This window comes from Trichoderma evansii (genome assembly GCF_050947405.1).
Source record: "Trichoderma evansii strain SZMC 28006 chromosome Unknown GGI43scaffold_47, whole genome shotgun sequence".
NCBI classification, from domain to species: Eukaryota; Fungi; Ascomycota; class Sordariomycetes; order Hypocreales; family Hypocreaceae; genus Trichoderma; species Trichoderma evansii.
In genome coordinates, this window is record NW_028145159.1 from 1 (window position 1) to 24,213 (window position 24,213).

The 24,213-nt window shown below is 52.0% G+C and overlaps 5 protein-coding genes across 5 annotated transcripts; 2 read left to right on the forward strand and 3 right to left on the reverse strand.

Moving 5' to 3' along the window:
* Positions 1-1,241: 1,241 nt before the first annotated feature.
* Positions 1,242-6,361, reverse strand: GGI43DRAFT_419216 (uncharacterized protein). Its single transcript, XM_083207645.1, has 2 exons — positions 6,221-6,361; positions 1,242-6,129 (listed from the first exon to the last, which is right to left on the reverse strand). The coding sequence occupies exon 2, from the start codon at positions 5,713-5,715 to the stop codon at positions 1,294-1,296; it is 4,422 nt and encodes a 1,473-aa protein (XP_083055064.1). The 5' UTR covers positions 5,716-6,129; positions 6,221-6,361; the 3' UTR covers positions 1,242-1,293.
* Positions 6,362-7,992: 1,631 nt separating this feature from the next.
* On the reverse strand, positions 7,993-8,807 carry GGI43DRAFT_304764 (uncharacterized protein). The gene has a single exon (XM_083201600.1). The coding sequence runs from the start codon at positions 8,660-8,662 to the stop codon at positions 8,141-8,143; it is 522 nt and encodes a 173-aa protein (XP_083055065.1). The 5' UTR covers positions 8,663-8,807; the 3' UTR covers positions 7,993-8,140.
* Positions 8,808-13,005: 4,198 nt separating this feature from the next.
* Positions 13,006-14,970, forward strand: GGI43DRAFT_426679 (uncharacterized protein; the record flags this gene model as incomplete). The annotated part of the gene is made up of 1 exon (XM_083208697.1): positions 13,006-14,970. One exon carries the CDS (start codon positions 13,006-13,008, stop codon positions 14,968-14,970), a length of 1,965 nt encoding a protein of 654 aa, XP_083055066.1.
* An 842-nt stretch (positions 14,971-15,812) lies between these two features.
* Positions 15,813-17,742, reverse strand: GGI43DRAFT_419227 (Dip2/Utp12 family-domain-containing protein). Its single transcript, XM_083207646.1, has one exon. The coding sequence runs from the start codon at positions 17,519-17,521 to the stop codon at positions 16,241-16,243; it is 1,281 nt and encodes a 426-aa protein (XP_083055067.1). The 5' UTR covers positions 17,522-17,742; the 3' UTR covers positions 15,813-16,240.
* Positions 17,743-19,857: 2,115 nt separating this feature from the next.
* On the forward strand, positions 19,858-23,710 carry GGI43DRAFT_304911 (uncharacterized protein). Its single transcript, XM_083201601.1, has 3 exons — positions 19,858-20,153; positions 20,261-22,682; positions 22,769-23,710. The coding sequence occupies exons 1-3, from the start codon at positions 20,059-20,061 to the stop codon at positions 23,123-23,125; spliced, it is 2,874 nt and encodes a 957-aa protein (XP_083055068.1). The 5' UTR covers positions 19,858-20,058; the 3' UTR covers positions 23,126-23,710.
* The last annotated feature ends 503 nt before the right edge of the window (positions 23,711-24,213 follow it).

Sequence of the window (24,213 nt, forward strand, 5' to 3'; positions counted from 1 at the left end):
TAGTAGAGGTAGTAGAGGTAGTAGAGGTAGTAGAGGTAGTAGAGGTAGTAGAGGTAGTAGAGGTAGTAGAGGTAGTAGAGGTAGTAGAGGTAGTAAAGACAGTAGAGATAGTAGAGGCAACAGAACCAGTAGGCTGGACCTAATGCATCAAATCATTAAATATATTGTCAAGCAATGAGGCATAGCCGTGACAATACTTGGGGCGCATATCTTATATCAAAGACTTTATATAATAAACGCCATAGCATTTGCGCCGGTCCTATCCGCCGGGTATATTAATAAGCTTGAAGAAGAGAAGCTTGTGAATCGCGTTGATTCGGATCAAACAGTTACTTTGCATTCTACCTACCAGGGCAGATAGGACCAGCACGGGTGTCATGGCTTTCAGAACGTTATACCCGAAATTAAAAAAAATATATATTCCATATTGGGACCGTATAGGTCTAGAGGAACCAGTGATTGAAAACGCGTTGTACTGAGAATTGCTCATTGATTCAGATGAGCAAGAAGAGATCACTTAACCTTGCATTCAAACTGAAATTCCCTCCCAAAATACCATAACTGACCCTCAGATAAAAAGTTTAGGGAACGTCTTGACTCAGATCTTAGCAACAGCCACTTTTTATAATACTTATCCTAATACAATTTAACTTACTAGAGCGGATAAAACTAGCGTAAATGCTATCATGTTTATTATATAAAGCCTCTTGAAAGAAACACCAGGGGAAAAAAGAAAAGAAAAATCAAGAAACAAGCTTCCAAATGCATTGATTAATTGATTAATTGATTGATTGATTGATTGATTAATACATACACTACACCTATCCACTCTCTCAAAAAAAGAACACACATCCCCCTCCTCATCTACATTAAAGAAAATAAATTTTAAAAAAAAAAACACAAAGTCAACTCTCCAATTCTTCTTCCACTCCATTCTTTCCAAAGTGCGGTAAAAATATAAAATTTAATTCCAATTTTCTTTCCCAAGGCGCCACGCAATGCTAACCCGTATTATAAAATACACAATCCTCTCTCCCCAACAACAAAGTACACACAAAAAAAACAGGACAAGCTTCTGATAAAAAAAATCAGATCGGACGCTGCTTCCAGAAAGGGGGCAGCTATATAGGCTATATATGACTCTTGACAGTTCTTTCGCCGCCAATAGCAAAGCAAGGGGTAGACAACAGCCAACCCCTATTCTCACATCCAGACGGCAACAGTCAAAAAATAAGACAAAGAAAAAAGGGTTCGATATGCCAAGTAATGCTCTTTCATATGCTGATGCTCCATTTATGGGAAAACACCCTGTCGCCATGTCTCAACTCGGTCCAAGCTGCCATTCGGCAGAGTCAACCCCGTACCCAGCTGGATAACCCCATTGGAGTTATACAGATTACGCGCAGTGCTGTACGGGTTATTCCTCTGGTTCATGACAGCCCCGTTAAAGCCAGTCAGCGTGCTATACGACTGCTGCATGCCATAGGCAGTTTGGGGCGGCATCATCATGGTAGCCCGGTGATTTCTAGGACCAGTGTTGGTAAAGCTCCGGCTGTGCAGCGTGTTGAGAGCAGCCGTCGATCGGGACCCCTCAATGCCGAGACCGCCTGTTCCATCGTTGTACAGGCCTGCCTTGAAGCCTCCCGAGCGAGCATTGCCCGGCAGCACCAGGGCAGTGGGCATCTGAGACCTCATGGCTGCCATCCTAGCATCCTGTTCGGCAACTCTCATCTGCTCCTCTCGTCGGCGTCGTTCATCCGCAATGCGAGGATCTTCGGCCAGCTGGTGCACGGAAAGCATATCAGCCATGCTCACACGGCGAGAAAGCCTGTTGGCTTGTTCGCCCGTGAGGTTGCCATAGGCCGCCAGTCTCTCGCCCGTCAGGTTACCGTAGCTCATCTCTCTTGCGCGGGCTTCGCGTTCAGCCTGCAGGCGGCGACGGCGCTGGCCCAGGGTCTCGTCTTCTGGGTTGGGCGATTTGCCTCCTTCCTTGTCCTTGGGCTCTTCGAGATCGCCAAACTGGCTCAGAAGCTCCATGGAAAATGCGTTGCTGACAGGACGGGCCCTGGGCAGTGTCGATTCTGCCAGACGTCGCCTTCTAGCACCAAGAGTCTCTTCCTCAATCTCCTCTACGAGCGGCTCTGCAGATGGAGCTCTTGCAGTGATGGTGGTGCGTGCATCATCATCTATAGCTCCGTCTGGGGTAATGATGCGCGGCGAACCAGCTGCAGGCTGCACTTCTGCCATGCGCGTAGGGCCCAAGCTCAGATTGCTCTGGCGCTTGGCATTAGTAAAGGCAGCAGAGGCTCGGCCCTGTAGACGAGCGGCACGCTGGCTCAGGGGTTCGTTTTCTTCCATCTCACGAGCTTCCATCAGGCCTATAGGACGTTCGAGATCGAGCATGTTCTTGGCACCGTCGTGCATCGCGGCGATGACAGCCAGAGGCACGTCTTCGTCATCCGATAGGTGTTGCTCTACAGGGATATTTTGGTCCTCCCAGGCAAGGTTCACGCGGCCCTTCAAGCGCTGCTTACGCTGCATCTCGGCGACAGCATCCATCTCCAGGAGAGTGGCGCGCATTTGTTGGGGCACCATGTTGCCCTGGTTGAGTACTCGCTCCTTTTGTCGCTGCTTTCGAAGATGAAGTTCACCAAGAAGTGTCGTGGGCATTCCATCAAAGATGCCTTCTTCGGGTTCCTCCTCTCCTCTTCCTGTTTCTTCTTCGTCGTCGTCGTCGTCGTCAGCTCCGTCGTGATTGTCATTAAGAGCTCGTGGGCTGGGGCGAACTTCAGAATCGTTGGCCTCTATTCCCAGCAAGCTGCTCTTGCTTCGTTTAGTGAGCAACTTGATAGTTGATCCCTTGGAGAATGCGTCACCCAGAGTGTTTGTAGAAAGCTGTTGTGACTTGTGCTTCGCTGCATTCTTCTTGGCGATATTCTTCTTCTCCTGTCCATATACCTCGTTGCCCAGCTTGCCGGCGTACAAATGGTCAGTAAAGGCATTGACGGGGGCGGTCGCTGAGGCGTCGAGGATGCTGTCGAGGGTATCCATGGCCGATCCGTCCTTGACCTCAATCTCGGGGATCTCAGAGGGCTGCTCGAAAAATACGCTGGCTCGGAGATGAGGAGGGAGGCTGCTCAGCTTGTCCATGTTCGACTTGCGCTTGTCGGCGTCATTCTTAGACAACCGCTGGGGACGGCGAAGGTCATCTAGAGAGGGCGGTGCAGATACGTCCCTGGACTGAGGAACGGGTCCCTCTACAAAATATGGTGTAGGTGTAGTGGCAGTGTCATCGTCAGCATCATCCAGCTTGTCTGCCACGGACAAGGCCGCAAAAGAATTGCGGTGCCCGCTCAGAGGGTCAGGCAGGGCAATCTGCTCCAAGTCGGGGACGATGGACTTTCTCTTATTCTCCTTGGGCTGCATCATGGCACTCAGGAGTTGCGAGCGTCGCTGGTTACGCTCAGCAGCCTTGGGCTTGTTGGATAGCTTAGGAGGTAGGTTAAGCATGGCCGGAACACGAGCTGGGTAGTACAGCATGTGCTGGCCAGATTGGGGATCAAAGTAGGATTGCGGTCTCACGAACTCTCCAGAAGACCGTTGTTGAGGGGTGCGTAGCTGGGAGGTGTCTTCCTGGGCGGCAGGAGGATGAGGGGGGAGCTGGGCCGGTGGAGGTGCCTGGTACTGCTGCTGGAGCTGATATTGCTCCTGCTGTTGATGCTGCACATCTGGCAGCCTCTCTCGCTTCTGCAAGCGTGACCCCATGTCGGCCGTAGCGAAACGCTCATCTTCCGTATCCGTCTCGCAGTGAGCGCCGTCAAAGTCGTCAAAGGCATCCTGGGCCACCTGGAAAGTATTTGTGGAGTTGGCCGTCATGGGCCTCTCGGTTTCGTCGTCGTGATCGGGGGGCAGGTCTGGGTTGACCAAGACCAGATTCGAAGCCCTGTGGCTCCGGAAGCCTCCCTCCATCATCTCGTGGAAGTCGTCCGTGTGCGGACCCCCGACGGCGTCTTGTTCAATCATTCTCCTCGCGCTAGCTTCAGGATCAGTATCGGCATCGGTATCAGTAGCGTGCTCAGCCTCGTCGAGGACTTGTTGGGTCAAGGAAATGGGCTCCGACTCGGAGATCTCAGCCAGCGAGGGCTTGGCGGAGCGCACGCTTCTGACGGAGCTCTTGCCCGGGCCGTGGCGGGACAGAATGGAGTTGATGGCGTCGTGCTCCGGCCGGCCTGTCGAGGCGTTGGAGCCGGAGCGCATGCGGCCGGTGAGGGAGTTGGTGGGCGACATGACATACGCAGCGGGAGAGTAACCCTTTTGGCGGGCGGCGGCGGCGGCAGATGAAGATCCGTTGGACGGGTATCGGCGCAGGCGTGAGGAGGCCGAGTGCTCGTCGGCAGAGGCTGCGCGGGCGGCGAGGATGGATGATCGTCTACTATCGCTTCGTTTCAGTTCGCCGTGTAGTTCGCGGATGGCATCGTCGATGGAACTGGTCATAGACAGGCGCTCAGCGGTGGCCTCGAGATGGGCGACGTTGCTGATGGTGGACGCGGATCGCGTGAGCAGATCCGAGTAGTGGTGATTTCTGGCCTCAACTTCGGTTGCAATGTGTAAGATGGGCTTTGGATGGGCCAGCTTGGTGCCCGGCTGCACGCTGCCCGTGTGCAATGGAGGATCTTCGGGTGGTGAGCGGCGCAGCAGCCCTGGCTGTGAGGACGACGATGCAGATGCAGGGGACCAAACGGTGGTGCTAATTGCAGCAGCACTGCTGGCGCTGGCAATATCCGAATCCCGGCCATAATTTGAGGGGCGCTCGTGTTGGCCGGGCCTGGCGCGTGCGTCGGGGCTCTGGGGCAGGGGCGCGGAAATGATGCCTCTGGAGGCGTCATGCTTATTATTGCTGCTGCTGCCGTTGCTGATGTTTCTATTAAGAGAAACAGGAGCAGCAGCTGAAGAAGCACCACCAGCAACGTTGTCAGAATTGCCGACGTCGTGATTTGCGCTGGGGGACCACGGTAGCGGCGGCCCTGCTGTGCCTGTGCCCGTGCTTTTTTCTTTCCAGCCCGCCTCGTCTACTTCTTCATCTTCCACCTCTGCCTCGTGCTCGGCCTCGTCCACCCGTAACTCTCGTCGCATTCTTTCTGTGGCCTCTGCAGCTGCGATTCCTCCTATTGACAGCGTTGACTCTTGACCAGCTGCGCCAGGCGCAATGGCAGAAGCGGCTGTAGGCGACGACATGGCCAGATAGCGCTGCCGAATTGCTGCGGCAGACTCTGAACCGGGAGACGTCTGTGACGATGTCGCAGGCAGCTTCTTGCCGCCGCTGCTGGGCGCAGAGTCGACAAACAGGCTCAGAGGCGTGCTGACTCGGCCGGCCACGGAAAGGAACGTTGGCGACACGGGACTGGTTGCCGTCGACGACGTCGACAGTGGCGAAAGAGGTGCTGGCGCCGATGCAGATGCCGGCACTGATGCTTCTTGCGCTGGAGCTTGTGTTTCTGCCGGTGCTTGTGTTTGTGATGGTACTAGGACTGGTACCGCTTCCCTTATGGTGGTGCCTGTGCTGCTGCTGCCGTCGCCGTTGGGGTTCTCGTCATTACTATTACTCGTATTACTGCTGCTGTTATCCGCAATGCCTCTGCCCTCAACCGGTGCTTGTGCTGGTGCAGCTTCAGCATCCGCGCCAGCGTCAGCAGCGTCTGCAGCAGCTCCTGGCATGGCGAACAAGAGAGAGGAGGGAAAGCCTCCAAAAGGAAATGCGACGTCGTATTAGCTAGTTCAATATCAAGCCGCCAGAATGCCCGTTGCTCCTAATACGGTATCTGCCTGTCTATTTTTCCCCCCGTCTGGCGTCTGCACTCTCTATTCGGGATGGTCAGGTCAGGTGGGCGAGCTGGACCGTACTCTATTCAGCAGAAGGCCTTGTCTGGCGCTCAATTGGGTGCGCGCGTGATGGCCGAGACATGAACGAAGCCGCAGCTGCGCGGCCAGGGTCCAGAGGCGAAAAAGCGGAGGCTCGTGACAGTTTAGATTGAGCCGGTAGTCGCAGTATCAGCAGCGTTGCGTATTAGCGCCAGTGCTTTGCTTTTGTTATCTTGAATGAAAATGAACGGCTGTAGTGTGTGTGTGTGTGTTGCTGAGGTGAGTCGAATTCAATCAAGAGGAGAGAAAGAGAGAGATGGAATTCCAAGGCAAGCAAAAAGCATATAGTAGAGCCCAGAAATGACTTTCTCTAAGCCAGCAAAACATCAACTCCCACTCTCGGGAGTTTATTTACTGGACTGGTGGCTTAAAGGCCCAAAGCAGACGAAAATGAATGAATAAAGAAGAAAAAAACTGCCGAGATTTCGAAAGGAAAAAAAAAGAGAGTTTGGAGACGTTTGGTCTTAGGCTCGGCAAGATGCAAATAGCGGCCGAAGCGGCGTGGCCCGTTCCAACGTTGTTTTTTTGTTACGGACAGTGGTATGTGGACTCGTGTGCCTCGTTTCTTTCGTAGTCGCGGTAGTACTTGTAGCGGATAAAGAGCCAGCCAACGGCGCTAATGGCGAGTAGGATCTGGATGCTGACGATGCTAGTGGTGATGGCGACGATAGAGATAAAGCAGCGTGGTATTGAGCGAGTTGGTTATCTCTCTCGATTCAGGGACTAATGGATGCTTGCTGTGGTGGTATCAAAGGAAAACGACCCGGATTCATGAACAAAATGCCAGTGTAAATTGGTGTATCGCAGTCAAGCCACACACAGCGCAGGCAAGCAGGCAGACAAAAAGTTATGAGGGAGAGAAAATGAAAAGGAGTAGATTTTCTTCTTTTCTCTCTTCTCCCATCCTTTTCCAATTCTCTTTCTCTTCTCTTGCTCTATCTGGCAAATGTCTGTTAATAAACAAACACCCCCCGTCGCACCACGTCGAGAACAGCGCAGCACCTCCACTTGACAGGACCTGCGACCGGAACTGAGGCCCAAGAGGCGACCAATCTTTGTTTTTGTTTCTCTTTGCTCTGAATCCTGAATCCCTGCACTGAGCTTATAGCAATTGTTACAAAATGATTGCCTGCTGAGAGGTCGATGGCGCTGGATACATCAGCTGGAAACCTTGTTTTTTTTAGTGCTCGCAGCTGTGTGGTGGCTTATTGTGCCCTCCAAAACTCTGCGTGGGAAAGGCTCGTTTCAGCCAGATGGAGTGAAATGAGATGGGTTTTTTCTTTGTCTTGTTTTCTTTTTTTTACTCCTCTTGTTCCCATATTTAATTCCATCTCCCGTTAATGCCGCTACTTTTTTTCTCTCGCAAGCCTTGGCTCTATGTCATGGTGATGCGATCGAGATTCTGATTTCTCTGCCTCTTCTTCCCACTCCCCTGGACCGCCGATCCTTGCCTGCTTTCTGCTTGCCAGCTCTCTCTCGGGATGTCCCATGCAAGGACCCGGGGCTTTTGTGCCGCCTATCAAAGTGGTGCGCGGCCAAACTGCAACTTTCAGCGGCATTTGATAGGACCGGTGCTACAGTCCTGCATGCCTAGCAGCCTGACTACATGGTAACGCGCTGCTAGCAGCAACCGTAGCATCCAGCTAGCAGCCTTGGTGTGCCGGTAGCAAGCCACTCGTGATGGGTTCTATAAACTGTCCATGCCTCCTGTTGCTGGGAATAGCAGCGCAATACCACCACCAATCTGCTGACTCTGCCGAGCTGCTATTGTCCCGATCCTTGTTTATCCCAATCCAGCTGAGGAGGCTCTTGTGTGTGTCTCGCTCTGGAGACGCGCAGCTTCACCGGATGCATGAGCCGGGTTCTCGCGTGCCACCATTTCGAGGCGGGCGTCTTGCTCGTGCCACCACGGCATATAAGATGCATGGCACACAAATTTCCCAGCAGCCGAGATGATTGCACGACGCAAACCAGTGTGATGCAATGTGATGTGAATTCTACTTTCTTCACTCTCTTATTCTTTCTCTCCTCAAGTCAAAGCAATGGCATGAACCCGTCGTATTATTCCAAGCCATGTCTCTCTCTCGCCCTCTGTTTTAGCGTCAGCCCAGCTCTTCTGTTCCCACCAGCATTCCGCGCACCGTCCACTCGGAAGACCCAATCACGGTACAAATTGCAGGTCCCTCGAAGCAAGCCGCACAGGGACCACCCCTGCAGCCACTCAAGCCATTCTGGACCGTTTTTTTCCCAATTTTTCTTCTCCTTCAGTTTCTTCCAAGTTTTGCCCGGGACGCACGCTGCAGGGGTTCCCAGGAGAAAAGAGAGGGACCGGCTCGCATAGGGGGCAGCAGCCCGATTGGCTGGCGCTGCATGCCACCACTATGTCCGACGCACTACGAGCAAAGCCAGTGCTGACTACGGATGCTAGAAGCTGAAGGTACAGTAAGAAAAAGGCCAAGCAGGAAGAGAAAGGAAACGAAAAGAAAAGAGGTAATGAGGGTCTCAATAATAACAAGAAGAGAGAAGCGCGGGGAAAGCTCGGTATTTGTGAGTTATATTCTGCCAGTAAGACAATCGATCGCGCGTATCCCATTTGGGTCATCCTCCTGCAAGCCATCCGTGATGGATGAAGAATGGAAAAAGCAGACAAAAGAGGTAGCCGGGCAGGCAAGCCACCAACTTCTTTTCCACATCTGCTGCAAGGGAGAAAGAAACTGCCGGATACGTGTATTTGACTCAGCATGCCTTGCTCTTCTTTTATTTGGCATGGGTGAAACCTAGGAATGTCTCCGTGCAGCCCTGCCAACTCCACAAAAGCGTGACAGCTTTCACCTTTCTTGTTTTTTTTTTAAACTTGACACTTTGTGTGCAATGGGGAATCACACATTTACTTCATAGTCTAAATTATAAGTATAAGAAACTGGCTTCTCAGGGCCGATTGAGACTCTCCATCACAGGGCTCTCTCGGCTCAACATGACACAAGCCATACGTACTTGTATTACATGCAACTTACACGATAGTAGCGATACTCGATGTGCAGTATATTGAGCCATACCGAGCATCTTGCCTCATATATTCAATTTATTTTTACTGCGAAACCGGCAGAAGCTACTTCAAAAATAAAAGAAGATAAAAGAAAAAAAAATATTGGTCACCAAATCCCTATGCATGTATTCTTTCGTCTATTTCCCCTCTGCGTAACGAGGCCATCGCCGGTTGATACAGTCCAGCTGCCAAAAATTCCTGTGACACGTCACAATGGGCCCCTTAAACTTTATTTGTCTCGGCATCGTCTTGCCAGGGGATGATATCGGCAAAGAAGTTCCGCCTTGTGTGATGTGACATTGTTGTTCCATTCTGGCGGATGCTCCTGTATACATCAAAGAGCTTCACAGAGTCAAACCTAGCAAACCCAGCAATCGGAGCCAATGGTAATCTGTACAAAATGTTTCACCTCCGAGAAGATAAAATGAATATCGTAATCATTCGTCATAATTTATCCCCAGCGTCATACATAGCAGGTTTCCGGATTCAAAATTCATCTGGCAGTCTCAAGCTCCAGGGTAAGCACATGCATGTATACACAAACTCTTGCATCAATCTCTGAAACAAGGCCAATCATCATGATGCCAACTCCACCTGTCGCTGCATCTCGGTGGGCTCTGCATGCCGTGCCTGCATTATCTCCAGTTGCCAAGAGACGGCCAAGCTCCTCGTGATCGTCCTGGCCCCCAATGGCGGTGAACCAGATAGCATTCATTCATTGAATTGGGCAAGGACATGCTGTGTTTGCCCTACATAGATTTTGCGGAGAAACAAGCACTGCTTGGCATTTTAAGGTGGTCCATTTCATCTTTACTTGATGAAATGCCACATTGAGTTAATCACCCGCCTTATATCAGCGTGGCAAGTAATGCTACAGAGCATAGGTCAATGGATCTACTACTATTTCATATGTGTTTCAAGCTCCAAGCTCCAAGCTCCAAGCTCCAAACAAGTTCTGAGTGCCCGCACGTCCCAATGCGAGAACCAGCCTTTATTTCGCCTTGCAGCACGTGGATCTTCAATTGCCCAGCAGCCACAAGCATGTTTACGGAATGCTACTGATAACACCGGCTGATACCAGGTACTTTCGTTCTTGCACATGTCAGGAGCCCTTATTTCCCTAAATAGCTACCCGAGCCGGATCCGGCTCGGTACTCAAGAAAGAAAAGCGGCTTCAGGGCAAGAAATTAAAAATCCTGTCTGACAGCGGACTCAATTTTAGTAAAATAGGATGAAGCAGAAAATAGAAACTTTTCCCACAAATAATAGCGTCTAATAGTATACGAGCTATAATAATAAACAGGTACGTATAGAAGTATACCACAGTATAAAGGCCTGGAATGTCATTGATGGAGCAGCATCAACGACGAGTCTCCAATCTACACGGAGCAACCTCCCGTATCTACGAAAAAGCACTCTCGGCACTTGGTAGGCCAACCTTGGTATGTTTAAGCGAAATCGTGGACATCCGAGACGAAAGCAGTAGTTCTGTCCTAAAACCCCACCATATACGGAGGGCGAAATCTCGGATCTGCAAATTTCTCGTAACACAAAAAGCCACTTTGTGACTGGTTTATTTGTGGCAATTTTGGACCCGACTCCAGCCCCCTCGTGGCGCAGCTCACTTGACGGTTTTCCCCCTGGATTTAGCAGCTTTAGCACACCTCGTGGCCATCTTTAGAGGTTGTGCTAAAGCTGTCTAGTAGCCCTCGATTTCTATTCCAGTATAAAGCATTACTAGCTGTACAGTATCTACACTCAGTATTCACACAGACGGCTGTGTCATTAGATAACCGATACTCCGTCATCGGATGCATGACAGGCTGTTGGCTCCAATAACGTGCCCGCGATGTATCAAGTTAATATCGCGCTTATCACGAAATCAAGAAACGGTGGTCTGCTGTTTTATGGTTAATGTAGGTACATGCAGGTTGCAAGTAATCGAGTCCCACGGGAACACATGCGCACTTTATGCATCCTGCGTGCTGTATACGTTCCCTCTACCCGATGCCCGTCGGCATAAGATTGCCGAAAAGGGTTAAACAAGAGAGAAGAAGGGAAAGGAATCGAGGAATACAGCAAGTGTTACGAAGCCGACAATGAAGCATGCAAAGTGTCGGTGAAGTATCGTGAAAGGGCGGGCATGAAAGCCGGATAGAGTCCGTGAGCCCCAGCACTTTTTAACAAGGGGCCTTGCGAGGGAGTTGGTTGAGCCCTTCTAGAACGCGAACGGCGAGGAGACATCGTGGTTTTGATAACGAAATTTTTACCTATCAGTGTCTGTCTGCGGAGTAAAGGGAGGCGGTGTTTGCGCTGATTGCGGTATTATGTTGTCTTGATCCATACTGTCTACGCATGTGCAAAGCACGACATTTGCTAGACGCTGCTACTATTGACGTGCTATTAGCAATGCTAATCTGCAAAGTGGTGATGGACGCATTCAGAGGCCTCGGCTTATACTGTAGCTTAGACTAGCGAGGCCATGCACGATGCTGATGGCTCCCATCTCCGTCAGCTCACGCCCGGCATTACCTAACAGGTGCAGCAAACAACGTGGTGGCCCGTCTGTAGCCATGCGGGGGAAGAGTTTTTTTCGATGGGCTAGCCTCCTCATGATCACCCATGGCGCAAGGATCTGAGGGGCGTAAAAACCGGTGAGGACGAAGGCGAGCACGAGAAGAGAAGGAGGGGCATTGGAGATTTTCCTGGTGCATACAGTACAGTAGGCCGCGTTCTCCTTTCAGGTACAGGCACCGTGCCAGAATGATAGGCCACAGACTGTGGCCCTGACTTGCACTCGCACTTACTAAGATGAAATGGTACAATCTTACGCGGAAGCGGATGAGTGGCTCGCAGCACGTGCGTGTGTTTGTGAATTGTTTAAGCTTTCTTACGTTGGAATTGCTAATAGCCTTTGCGAGCTGCTATAATTAATTGCTTGTCCAATGTCATTGATTCATCGCTTGCTGTGGCCGAGATTGGACAGCTCATCATTCCGTCAAGTTCGTGTAAATTGTCCAATACCCACCCATGTACCTGCCAGCTCAGGGGGAGCACAGCGCCTAAACTGCCGATACTAGCCCCCTAAGTGGCCTCCAACCCCCCTACGGGTCGCTAACGCATCCCTAACGCATCCCCTAACGCTTGTCCCCTATGGCGCCTGTCACCTGAGACCGTGCGCTGTCCCCCATTACCTAACAGCCTACTGTGCGGGCACTTGGCCCGTCCACCGCCCCGACCATCTCCATCTCCAACTCTTCAGCCGTCAAATCGTGAGGGCCGGTGACTGCGGCGCCGCAGCACCAACTCCATGCTATCCGCTGCGTCCCCGCATTGCCTCCTCTGACTTGCTCGAGTCGCCAGGTTAGAGGCAGCAAAACAGGCACAGAGGGCTCCATTCGGCCGTCCGTCTTTGCCGCTCAGCAAGGCACGAACTCCTCCCGGGGAAGTCCCCAAGAAGCAAAAGGCCCTGGGTCAAGCATCTGCATCTGCATCGCAATCCCTGCTCGAGCCGACCGTCTAGAATCGCGAAGAATATACAAGTACTGCAGTACTTATACTCCTTTCGTACGGTACAAGTACAAGCCATACATACACGAAGAGGCGAAAACGAGCAAACGAGAGCGCCAGCCAGAGAGCCGCTTTCTGCCCCGCCAACAAAGCATTACAGCCAGCCAGCCAGCACCAATACCCTTACCTAGGCCTTGTGCATGCTTGCTCGGGCTTGCATATAGCACACATACGATACCACATACCGCATACGAAGCACGAAGCACGAAGCACGGAGGCGACCCGTGCGACGACCACGTCTATACCGCCTCGACCGACAAAAGCGACCCCGAGGGCATGCCCTCCTCTTAACGTCGCTCTTCTCTTCTCCTGGACCTTCCAGCAAGGCTCCTGAACCTGATCCCGCCCATCCCAACGCGCACAGCGACATCATACCATTCATAACCGGTCATCTGTCAACTGGTTATTCACTCAATCCTCCCCCGCCAGTGCAGATCGCCCACCCACCTGCAGCTGCCATGGACGTCAACATGTCCAACCCGGATCCGCCGCGGCGGCGCTTCGTCCCTGTTCCGATCGAAACATCGTTTCAGTCATATCGTAAGAACGTCTACGACTACACGTCGCAGCACCGGATAGGGCCCAATCCAGAGTTGACCCCGGAGCCATCACCGCGATCGCCCGAGGCGCAATTCAACCTCGGAGCGACGCAGGACAACAGCGAACCTCATGAGAGGCGGCGCTTTGCTCCTCAGCTCATTGAGACGTCCAGACGTTCAAGAAGGGTTGGCGAACAAGGACCAGCCACCAAACCTGCGGATAAGACAGACATTACACCATATACAAACCACATTTACTCCACGAAATCAAAATCAAATCGAAGACAGCATGGACACCCCGGTGGCGAGGAAGAAGTTCAGCGCCATGTCCAAAAACGCCCGTCGCCGCCCACTCGGCGCGAGACAGAGGAGGAGGGAGTCCAGGAATATCTCTTGGAGCTGGCAGCAAAAGAAGTCGCACGACAGATTGAAGAGGTTGCCCTGGCAGCTTTCCCCAACAGCCGCCCCCGCGAAGGTGGCGTGGCCCATTTCTACTTTCGGGAGGGCTCATCTGACAGCGAGGCCTCTCCCGAAGCCTCTCCTCCGGATGAAGAGGCCGGCCAGCACAGGCTTAGGCGTAAATCGTCGAACCTGGGGCTGAATTGGTGGCACAAGCATATGCAGGAGCATGCGCAGCGCCTGGAGCAGGAGAGAGGAGATCGGATGGATGTGGACAATGAAGAGGCTGTCATCATGGAGGACGAGGATAAGGATAAGGATAAGGATGCTGCTGCTCCTGTCGCTGCAGACAGCCCCATCATCCGGTCTGACTCTGATCTGGACAAGATGGAGCTGCCGTCCCCTCCCGATCTCATGTGGACTACCACAAAGCCACTCTCGCCTACCGATGACCGGCGAGACTCGGCGGCTGAGATGCAGATGGCGTTGGCAGAGGCCAATCGCCATGCAGCACAAGCACAAACCTCATCCGCGCAGGCGGTTCCTCCAGCCCATGGCCATGGCGCGCCGGGCGAGCCCCACCCTCCCGTGTCTCAGCAGGTCCCCGGCCGCCAGGAACCCAGTCCCAGTCCCTTCGGCAGGCCGTTTGGCGCTTTCCGACTTCCGCCCGATCAAGACCCGAAGCTTCTTAAGTTGCGCCAGGGCCCCTCCCCTCCTATGCTCGGCAAGGACCTCGTCTTTCGACGATGCCCCTCTCCCAAGTTCACCACGCTCGAGCCCGAAGACCCCCTTGAGGCGCACATGATTGAGGACCAAGCTCGGGATCTGCCGGGCCAGGCCGGGCTTTGGAGGGGGTACTGCTGCAGGTCGGAATCAACCGGAGGCTTCATTGTGCCCCCCGAGTTGCACAACCCCAAGATGATTGAGACACCCATCACCGCAAACTTTCCCGGCCACGATGTCGTCGACGCCGGCGTTCTCAGCGAGGAGCCTGTCTCCATATTCTCGCCTTCTGGATATGCGTCCACCGGGCTGACCTCGAGCAACAGTGGCGGTCTATGGGGCGGCGCAACTCACCACCACGCTAACGGTGGTGCAGAAGAGTTGAGCGGTCTAAAGGAGCGCCTCCAGAGAGAAAAGGCCAATGCTGAGCGAGACGACAAGATCTTGCAAGAGTTTGACGGCGACTTTGTCACACAAGTGTACAACTACCTGTCGCTGGGTTATCCCGCCATGGCGCGCGGCTTTGATGAAGAGCTCTCTCGAATCAGCCATATTGGCATCGAGCAGCTGCAAAGAGACGACGCGAAGCAAATGGCCAAGGGCCACATGGTGGAGGTGAGGGTGGACGAGTCCGCCCCTGAGGAGGAGCGATGCCCGAGATGGGTGGCGCTACGAGCCTACATTACTGAATGGGCGCGACAACACCCAGATCTGGACAACCTCGACCCATTGGCCTGGGGTGTGCGCGAGAGGAGAGGCAGTTGGGCCATCTGAACGGCTATATTGCACTGCTGTGATTTTCCCTCGCATGATTCTGCCTTTTCTTTTTTTTCCTGTTTTCGTCTCATTGCCAGTTTTGTTTCATCATTAGCACTTTTGCAATGTGGCATTCCCAAGACGAGCGAGCGAAAGAAACATTTTTCTGGCGTGCATTTTGACATATTATGCTGCAGCAGCCCAGCTTTTTGGGCAATAGTAAGCTGCCGTTTCTACTCGCACCACCATCATACGACATTTTTAATGGCTTTACCCTTTTTATTTCTATGGCCATAGATACACGAGTTTCTTTCCTGTTTTTCTTTTGGCTCGCTAGTATCTACATTCCTTATTATTTTTTTGCATGGCGATGGGTGGACTGGCGTAATTAGGCATGTGTTTCTTTTTTATATGTAGCTGCTCCTGAGAAATAGGAGGAATGTCAGCAAATTTATGTCTTTTTTTTTTTTTTCATATTATAGTATTTACGTATGGCGAACAAAATTATCTGCAAAGAGAAAGAGAGCGAGCGAGCGAAATGATTAAGTTTTTGAGCGATGGGATATTTTTTTCATAAAATAAGAAAAGGAGAGATGATTTTATAAAGGATTGCTTATGAGATTAACTGGTAAGAGAAGAATGGTTTTGGACTTTTTTTCTTTTTTCTTGCAGTGTTAGATTTTATGTCGGATAGCAAATGAAGAGTTGATTTACTATCACTTATGAATTGATATGTTTGTTTCTTGTGACCTCTTTCATCTTTTTTTGGCGATAAACACTTGACAACCCTTAACACTTCTCTATAGACAGAGCATTATATACTCATCACTTTTGAATTGATGTGCTTGCTTCTTGTGATCTCTTACATATCTTTTGGTGATATACACTTGAAAATGTATCTCTTTTTTCTACAGACGGAGCACTACATATTCATCGCTTATGAATTGATATGCTTGTGTCTCATAATCTCTTACATTGTTTTGATGATACACACTTGACAATCCCTAACACTTTCTCAGACAAAGCACTATATATTCATCACACGACCATTCTACATGATTGAAAGTCCGAGATTAAGAAAAAAAAAAGAAGATCATGTCTACTCTTTTGACAACATATTAAAAAGTAAGATCCAAACGCCCAATACTGTGAAGACCTATAATGCTATGCCTCCTTTGCAGCACTTCTTTTCCTTTCCCCTTCTCCAATTTTCTTTTTACACACAACACAAGACAACACATACATACACACACACACACAAATGCCTTATTTCCTCATACTCTCTCATTTATTTCTTCTTGCCAAATGACCGTGTCACCTTCTGCATCTTTGTGGGGGGTGCGACCTCCACATCGCTCTCATCATCCTCACCCATGGACTCATCGACATCGTCAAAGTCCACCTCGTCCTCATCCAGGGGCTCCTCACCGGCATCGCTCTCATCCTCACCCTGCTCGGAGCCTTCCTCCTCATCTTCAGAGTCGCCGATGAAGCCGTTTAGCACACGGTCGTCGTCGTCGTCTTCCTCATCGGCCTTGGAAGCGCCGCCTCTTCTCCGGCGAGCGCCATTGGCGGCGTCCTTTTCAGCGTCATTCTCCTCACCTTCGACGTAGATGACGTCCTCCTCATCGGCATCGTCATCACCGTCCTCGAGGAGACCGGCGCTTCGCTGCATCTTCCTCCGCAGCTCCATCTGGCCCTCGAGAATGTCCAGCTTGCCCTTGAGGGCGAGCAGGCTGTTGAGGCCCTTTGCTCTCTCAGCGAGAACCTTTTGCAGGCTGTTGAGATCGTGGAGGAGTTTGGGCTGCGCGGCCAGGGCACCACCGTGGGCAACCAGCGTCCACTGCACCCAGGTCATGAGGGTGCCGGCTCGGCCAGGCCGTCTATGTAGCCGGGCGGCGAGCTTGTTGAGCAGGACACCGGCGAGGGAGCTGTCGATGCGCTCGATTGTGTTTTGGATGGTGGGGATGTCAGTCGTGTGCAGGCATGACTCGAGGAGGTCTGTGTCGTCGCTTTTCAGGGCTTGAGTGAGGACGGTGGTGAGGGACTGGTGAGTGGGAGGGGCGACGGCGCTTCGCGACGACTGGACGGCGGCAATGCTATCTGCGGCAGACTGCTGGAGCAGGGCATTGACATCGATAATCTCGTTGCCGCGCAGCAGCTCGCCAAAGGAGGGAGATGTGCCTTCAGCATCAGACTCGCCATCCTCTGCATCGTCTTTTTTAGGGTTCTGCTTGCCATTGGCCAGCGATTGTGACTCTCCGCCCATCGTAGCATCAGCATCAGCCTCGTCGTCCACGCCCTCCATATCAGAGAGATCCTCGTCGCTATCAGCATCATCCGAGATCTCTATGGGGTCGGCCTGCGAGCTCTGCAGGGCGTCGGTTCCAGCGACTGTCGTTCTGGACTCGTCAATTGTGTTCTTGGTTGCTCTCCTGGCATCGGGCTTGACGACCGGGGTCGCCAGCTTGGCCGCAGCCTTTCTCTTTGGGGTCGACATCGGGAGAAGAAACGAAAGGTTCTGACTGGCGACGTCGTAGAGATTTGGAAGTGAGAAGCCTTGCACCATAGGCTGTGATTTTCTATCCTCTCTTCTGTCCTCTTGATGGTGACAGAAAGAGAGCCCGACTGCGGGTTATTTGTTGCTTTTGAAAAGAAGGAAATAAAGATCTTTCTTGTTCTTCCTCAACTGAGCAGATGGGAAAATTTCACGGGTCGCTGCTCAGTCTTAGTCCAAGTGAACTTTTTTTTTTGGACTGGCCGAGTCTAGCGTGATTGTTTCGATTTTCCCCACACTGGCATTGGTTCTTCTAAGAAAAAAATTGCTGACATAAGACGGTTGTCTTTATCGATAAGCACGTGACAAGTCAGATGAAGATTACGGTCGACTTTATCTTTTTCTGCGCACGTGCTCTTGGAGCGACGCCGCTGCCACGTCCCCGAGATTTTCCCGCCGTCACCAAGGCACAGCGCAGCAAGAGGCTGGAGCTGTCGATTGGCTAGCGTTGCGATCCCTGCAAGAGAAACTAAGGTTGTTGCTTGTGCCTAACCAGACTCTGAAATTTGTGCCTCCACCTGCGGCTGTTGATTGGTCGGCTGTTTTTCCCAAGTACCAGGGCCAGAGCCGTCCAAATTGCGCTGTTTGCTTTTGGGCGAGGCTCACTTGATTAGGCTTAGAGGTGGCGCCGCAGCTCTGCACCCGCCACAGCTTGGGTAATTTTTTTCTTTCTTGTTCTTTTTCGGGTGCGGAGCGCGGTATCCAGGCTTATTGCATATGGACGGGTGCGGACTCGATAAAAGAATTTTCCTGGCGCGTCTCCAGCTTTTTTGTCTTGAGCTGATTGTTATCGGCGACGCGTGGATCACGATGTCATCCAAACTGGCTACAGATGCTTGCTGTAGATGCAGCTGACACGTTTCTACAATCGTACTCTTTGTTTTATTGCGGCAAAAATATGCTGATAATTCCCCTGAGATGCTAAGAAATTCAATGGATTTATGATGCTGACTTTTTCTCACCATGCTTGGCCATTTCACCTCCCAACCAAATACGATTAACGCTCTGTTTATTACCGGGTAGGAAAAAACACGGGTTGGATGGGAGGGAGTGGGGGATTCAGAGACACGACAAGCCTCCTATTTCAGGCGAACCCACCGTAAGGCCCAATGGATCGTCTCTGTCTCTGCGCCTGTGAACCGATCACGGTGTTTTTGCTCTAGTCGAGTTATACCATGTATCACCACCGGGTCTTTGACATGCAGGCAGCCATCCTTTCTACCTAGCCATCGACTCTATTAGTAAGTTAGGCATGCAGCACAACCACTCGTATCTGTACAACGTGCAGGCCTGAAACGAAGCAAAGCTCAAGGCAAGGACGTGGGCAAAAACGCGGTCAGTTCCAATGCAGTCTGGCTCGTCCCGCTCTCACTCTCACGGTCGCGATAATAAACGGTAGCCCTCTTTTGTCTTGGCTGTTTCTTGTTCCTTTGTTTTTCAAGCGTTGCGAGCGCCGCAATGTGGCCCTAGCCAGAAACTCGGCGTGGCGCATTTAACTTGTCCGCGCTGCAGCCAATCACCGGCGCGGGAGGCCCAGCCACCAGCCACAGTCTCCCTTACAGTGATAGCCGCGCTTACGCAATAATCCACCCGCCGCCCCGGTAGCTTCAAATCAAGCCCGCCGCGCCGTTTGCCTTCGTCTCTCATAAATACCACCGCGCCTCCGACCGGCAAAACCTCACTGACGTGCACGCGCTTTTCCTCGCAAAGGCCCCCTCCCCCTCCTCGCCGAGAAACCGCCAGGAAAATAGATAATCCAGCTCCTGCAAGTACCGCCCGTATCGCCCACCTCGCTTTCCGCCCCCTCCAGCCAACCACGGCCTGCGCCTCTGCCTTTGCCGACCTTTAGCCCGTCGCAAGAGGTCCACGGTACTTGTTCCGTATTCCGACCAACCATCGTCCTTTCGCATTCTCTCTCTCCAAAAAATATTCCGCCCACCTTTTTTTGGGGGAGCTTCCTTGCCATCGTGACGAAAGGCATTCCGCCCGCTTTCGTCACTAGCCGCTTTCTCGCCAACGCTGCGCATCCAAGCCAGCGCCATCTTAGCTCTGCTGCTTGTCGCCAGGCATTGCATTGTCACAATCCCATCACTTGGGAAGCTGCTTGCGGTGCACTGAAGCTTCCACATTGCGCGCGCATCCCGCATCTCTATTGAGACTCGTTCCGCCCATTCAGACTCGCTCGTGTCTGTGCAGCCGCGCCTCCCACCTCTGAATAGCTTTTGCTGTCATTGTCGGCGCATCATTCCACGCTTTCTCCTCAACCATCTCATTATTTTCTTTTTTTTTTTTTTTTCAACTCTCTCTTCCCTACAGCTTGTTTAATCACCACTAGAAACAGCTCTTTATTCCAAACCGCTGCGCCTGTCGCAACCTTGAAGCTTCGCGCTTCCATTGTCGCTATCGGTTCTGCTTGATTTCGCAGGGCGCTCGCCCTTGCCGAGTTTGATGTCGCACCACCTCTGCTAAATTCACCATCTTACGGACCATTCACCAGACTCTTCGGCGCACGCTTTTCTCTGCAGCCTCTTGCATCGCCAATCGCAACCATGGCGTCGCCGACTACGGATACGCCGACCAGGGACCCTGCGGCGCGCGACTCACCGTCCTTGCCCGAGAAGGAAAAGACGGCTGATGTCAACGGGTGAGTGCAGTTTTGCGCAGTGAGCTTATTGTCACAGTGCTCTTTGGAGATATTTGATCATGCATCAAGATGCGCTTGCAGTGCTGACAAGGTTTTTGTTTGTCTAGTCATGCATCACCAGCCCCGGAGCCAACCAAGGACACGACCGAATCCAAAACTGAGCCAAAATCCGACTCTGAGAACAAACCCTCATCGGACAAGCCTGACGAGGCTCTTGTCAATGGCAAAGCGTCACCCACTGATGCCGCTACTCCTAATGGCGTGGCCGCTGTCAATGGAGAGGGCGACAAGCTAGAGAACAAGGACGCGCCACGCGACGCAACGCCTGCGGCGGCTGCAAAGCCCGAAGATAAACCAGCTGACAGTGCCAAGGAGGAAGAAAAGGCCTCTGAAAAGAAGGCATCTGAAGAACCAGCTGCGCAGAAAGAAGAGCCGAAGGAAGAGCCAAAGGCTGAGTCAACGCAAGAAAATTCTGATGTACAAATGACAGATGCCAATGAAGATGCTGCTGCGCCTACGAGCTCCAAGGAATCTGCTCTTGAAGAAACCACCGAGAAAAAGGCTTCTGATGAATCTAAACCTACAGCTGCTGCCGATACTGGTGCAGACATCGATGCCGACGCCGATGCTGACGTCGACGCTGATGCCGACACCATCATGACCGATGATAAGCCTGCCGATAAGCCCGCCGAAGAGCCGGTCAAGCCCAAAGCGGAAGACTCGCAGGAGGCACCGCCTTCATCAGATGTTGATGTCGGCTCATCAGGTATCTCTCAACTGGCCATTGACTCCAAATCCCCTATTAACACCTCCATCGAAGTGTCCATGACCGACGTTCTCGGCTCAAAAAATGCTCGGGAACGAGAGGAGGAGGAAGATGATGAGCCGCTTGCCAAGCGAGCAAAGACTGAGCCAAAGGATGAAGGTGGAGCCATCACAGCGACACCTAAAGGCGAGAACGCTGGTACTCCTGATCGTGGCCTGGGACGTCTTGCTTCTCTGCAAAAGTGGAATGACTCTGGCCTCCAAGAAAAGAAAATTTCACCCTTCCAGCGCCGCGAGATTCGAAAGGTCATTGGCAGAGTAAAGAAGACCAAGCATGGTGGCCACTTCCGAGATGCCGTCGCAAAGTTGTGGCCGGCACTGGGAGAGTCTTACTTGGCAAGGATTGAGAATCCCATGGATTTGGCAGAGATTGACCGAGGGCTCCGCGACGCCAACAGCCCTTACATTACGTTTGGTGACGTGCAAAAGGACCTGCGACTCATCTTTGAGAACACTTTGACCTTCAACGGCGCTTTACACGATGTTACAGATGCAGCATTCTACGCAGTACGAAATGTGTGGCAAGAGGCCGTTACCATCCCCGACGACGAGCCTGCGCGACCCAAATCTGTAGCCAAACCAAAGCCTCCCCGTGAGCCCCGCGTCTTACCAGGCGGACCCGACAATGCCGCGCGAAGGCAATCCTCAGGGCCTGCTTCTAGCCCGCCACCGCCCGTGAATGAATCGAAACCCAAGCCGCAGGCCGCAGAGCCTGTGGTGGATCGTCGCGGCTCCACAGCCACAGACGGAGATAGACCAAAACGGACGGTAAGGGCACCGAAGCCCAAGGATATCGATTATACCACTAAGCCTTCTCGCAAGAAACTCAAACCCGAACTGCAATTTTGCGATGAGGTACTGGCGGAGCTTATGCACCCCAAGAACTCGACTCTTAATATGTGGTTCCTCGATGCCGTCGATGCTGAAGGCCTCAACATTCCCGACTACTACTCCATCATTAAGAAGCCTATGGACTTGGGCAAGGTGTCGCGCATGGTTAACGCGGGCGAGATTGCCAATGCCAAGGAGTTTGATAAGACCATCCGACTCGTCTTTACCAACTGCTACCAGTTCAATGGACCTCCTGAGCAAGGCAACCCCGTATCTATGGTGGCCAAGCAACTTGAGGATCTCTACAACCAGCAGCTGAAGGGTAAAGATGCATGGCTGGCCAGATACGCCAAGGCAAACGCACCCGCTGCGTCCGCCTCCAACGCCAGTGATGACGATGAAGAGGATGACAGCGAAGAAGAGGAGGCCGGAGCCCCCGCCGTAGACAACTCCAAGGAAATCCAGGAACTTAAGGCGAAACTGGAAGAAGAGAGTAGTAAACTCAACCGCATGTTTGCTTCCGGCACACCGCAGGCTCTGATTGACTGCCAAAAGGTCATTGTCGACACCGTGCAGCAGGCCCTTTACAAGGCGGCGCAGAACCAGGGTGGCGAGGGCAAGGCCAAGCACCAGGACAAGTCGGCCAAGAAGTCTAGCAAGCCAAGCAAGAGCAAGGCGGCTGGCAGCGCTCCTGCGCGCAAGGCATCCAGCCACGCACCCCCTCCCAAGAAGTCGGGTGTTGCGAAGAAGCCGGCTCCCAAGAAGAGCCTGTCGGCAGCCGACAAGGATCAAATCGCGAGCGCCATCAACGATCTTGAATACCCCCACCTCGACCGGGCCATTGACATTATTAAGCGTGACACCGGTCAAAATGTAAGTGCCCATTTGTTTCATTTCCCCCCCTCTGTTCTGAGTTGGGCCCGGTTCAAAAATGATGTGCTAATGATTGACCTTGACAGGAAAATAACGAAGGCGAGCTTGAGCTGGATATTGACCAGCTCAGTAACGAAGCGCTGATCAAGCTATGGGAGCTTTGCAAAAAGGTGCTCCCGGGATTCGGTAAAGATTCAAACGCCACAGCAAAGTCGCCCGAAGTTAATAGGGCGGTCCCCGCAAAGCAGGCTCCTAAATCGGCTTCAAAACCTAAGAAGAACAAACCCATGAGCGCGCAGGAGCAGGAGGCGCGCATCGCACAGTTGACAGCCATTCAACAGCTGTACAAACCAGGCCAAGAGCCTAGCGATGACGTACTTTCTGGACAGGCGCCTGGCCATCATGACGATTCGAGTGATGACTCTGATTCGGAAGAAGAGTAAAAGGAAGCCGGGTTTCCTTTTTGCTCTCTCTTTAAATAGATTCGCTATGAGGCGTACTTTGTCTCTGTTTGTAAGAGGATAAAAGAGCTGCGCTGGGTATATGCTCGTTTGGGTACTGAGGTCGCAACCTGTAATGACGGTTGCGAGCCAGAGGGGATATATGTGCTTTTCAGCCAAGTAATTTTTTTTGACTCGCCTGCTCAATAGCGGCGAGTGAGCGATGTGGTCTGGCCTGATCTGGTGGCCGTGGTGAAATGGTATTTAGGAGGAAGTAGGGACACGGACGATAATCCAGAGGGCCGTTGAAAAAAAACGTATTGGGAGGACTAAAAGAGGCGCTGGGGAGTTTGGCTGGTAACGACTAGGGTTTTTTTTCTCGCCGGAATTGCGCTGCGCCATTGCAATTTCTTTATTTGCTTTTTTTGCTGCTTGATACTCCTTCAGAATGCGAGAGACGAGGGTAGCCGTAAAGGATGGACGGGATGGGCCGTGGTGGAGGGCGCGACGAATTGTATGTAGTGTAGGATGAATTGTATAATATGACCATGACGCCGGAGACGAGACTTGTTTGCTTGGTATGCCGCTCGCTATGTGAAAGGATGGCTGTTGCTGGCAGCTCTCGATGTCGTGAAGCTGCCTTGTACTGTTTTTATCTGGGTCTTAGCAATGTATTGCTGTAGGAGGACCGAATTGTAGTGCTGATGATTGAGGATGGATATGTTTGGTTCGACATCGTGGCGATATAAGGGGGTAGACGGACCGGTTTTCTGTTATAGAGCTGTTGGATTGGCATGTTAGTTAATATCCATGATGCGGAGCTTTGTCGTCAATGGGGAAGAAGAACAAAGGCAAGCCAGTGGAGGGATGAATTTTTTTCTTTCTCTTTATTATTTCAAGAAAACCGAAAAAGAAGAGATGCAAAAGAGAGAAAAATATTTGTGAGGAAGGAGGAGAGGAGGTAAGGGAGAAGTTGTTTTTTTTATATTGGTGGACTGGGTTTGAAGCTAGGAAAATTCACACCTTGTTTGAGCTATTAGCTTTGCGACGGCGTAAGTTTGTTTGTATGTGTGCGTTTTTGCAAAATAGCT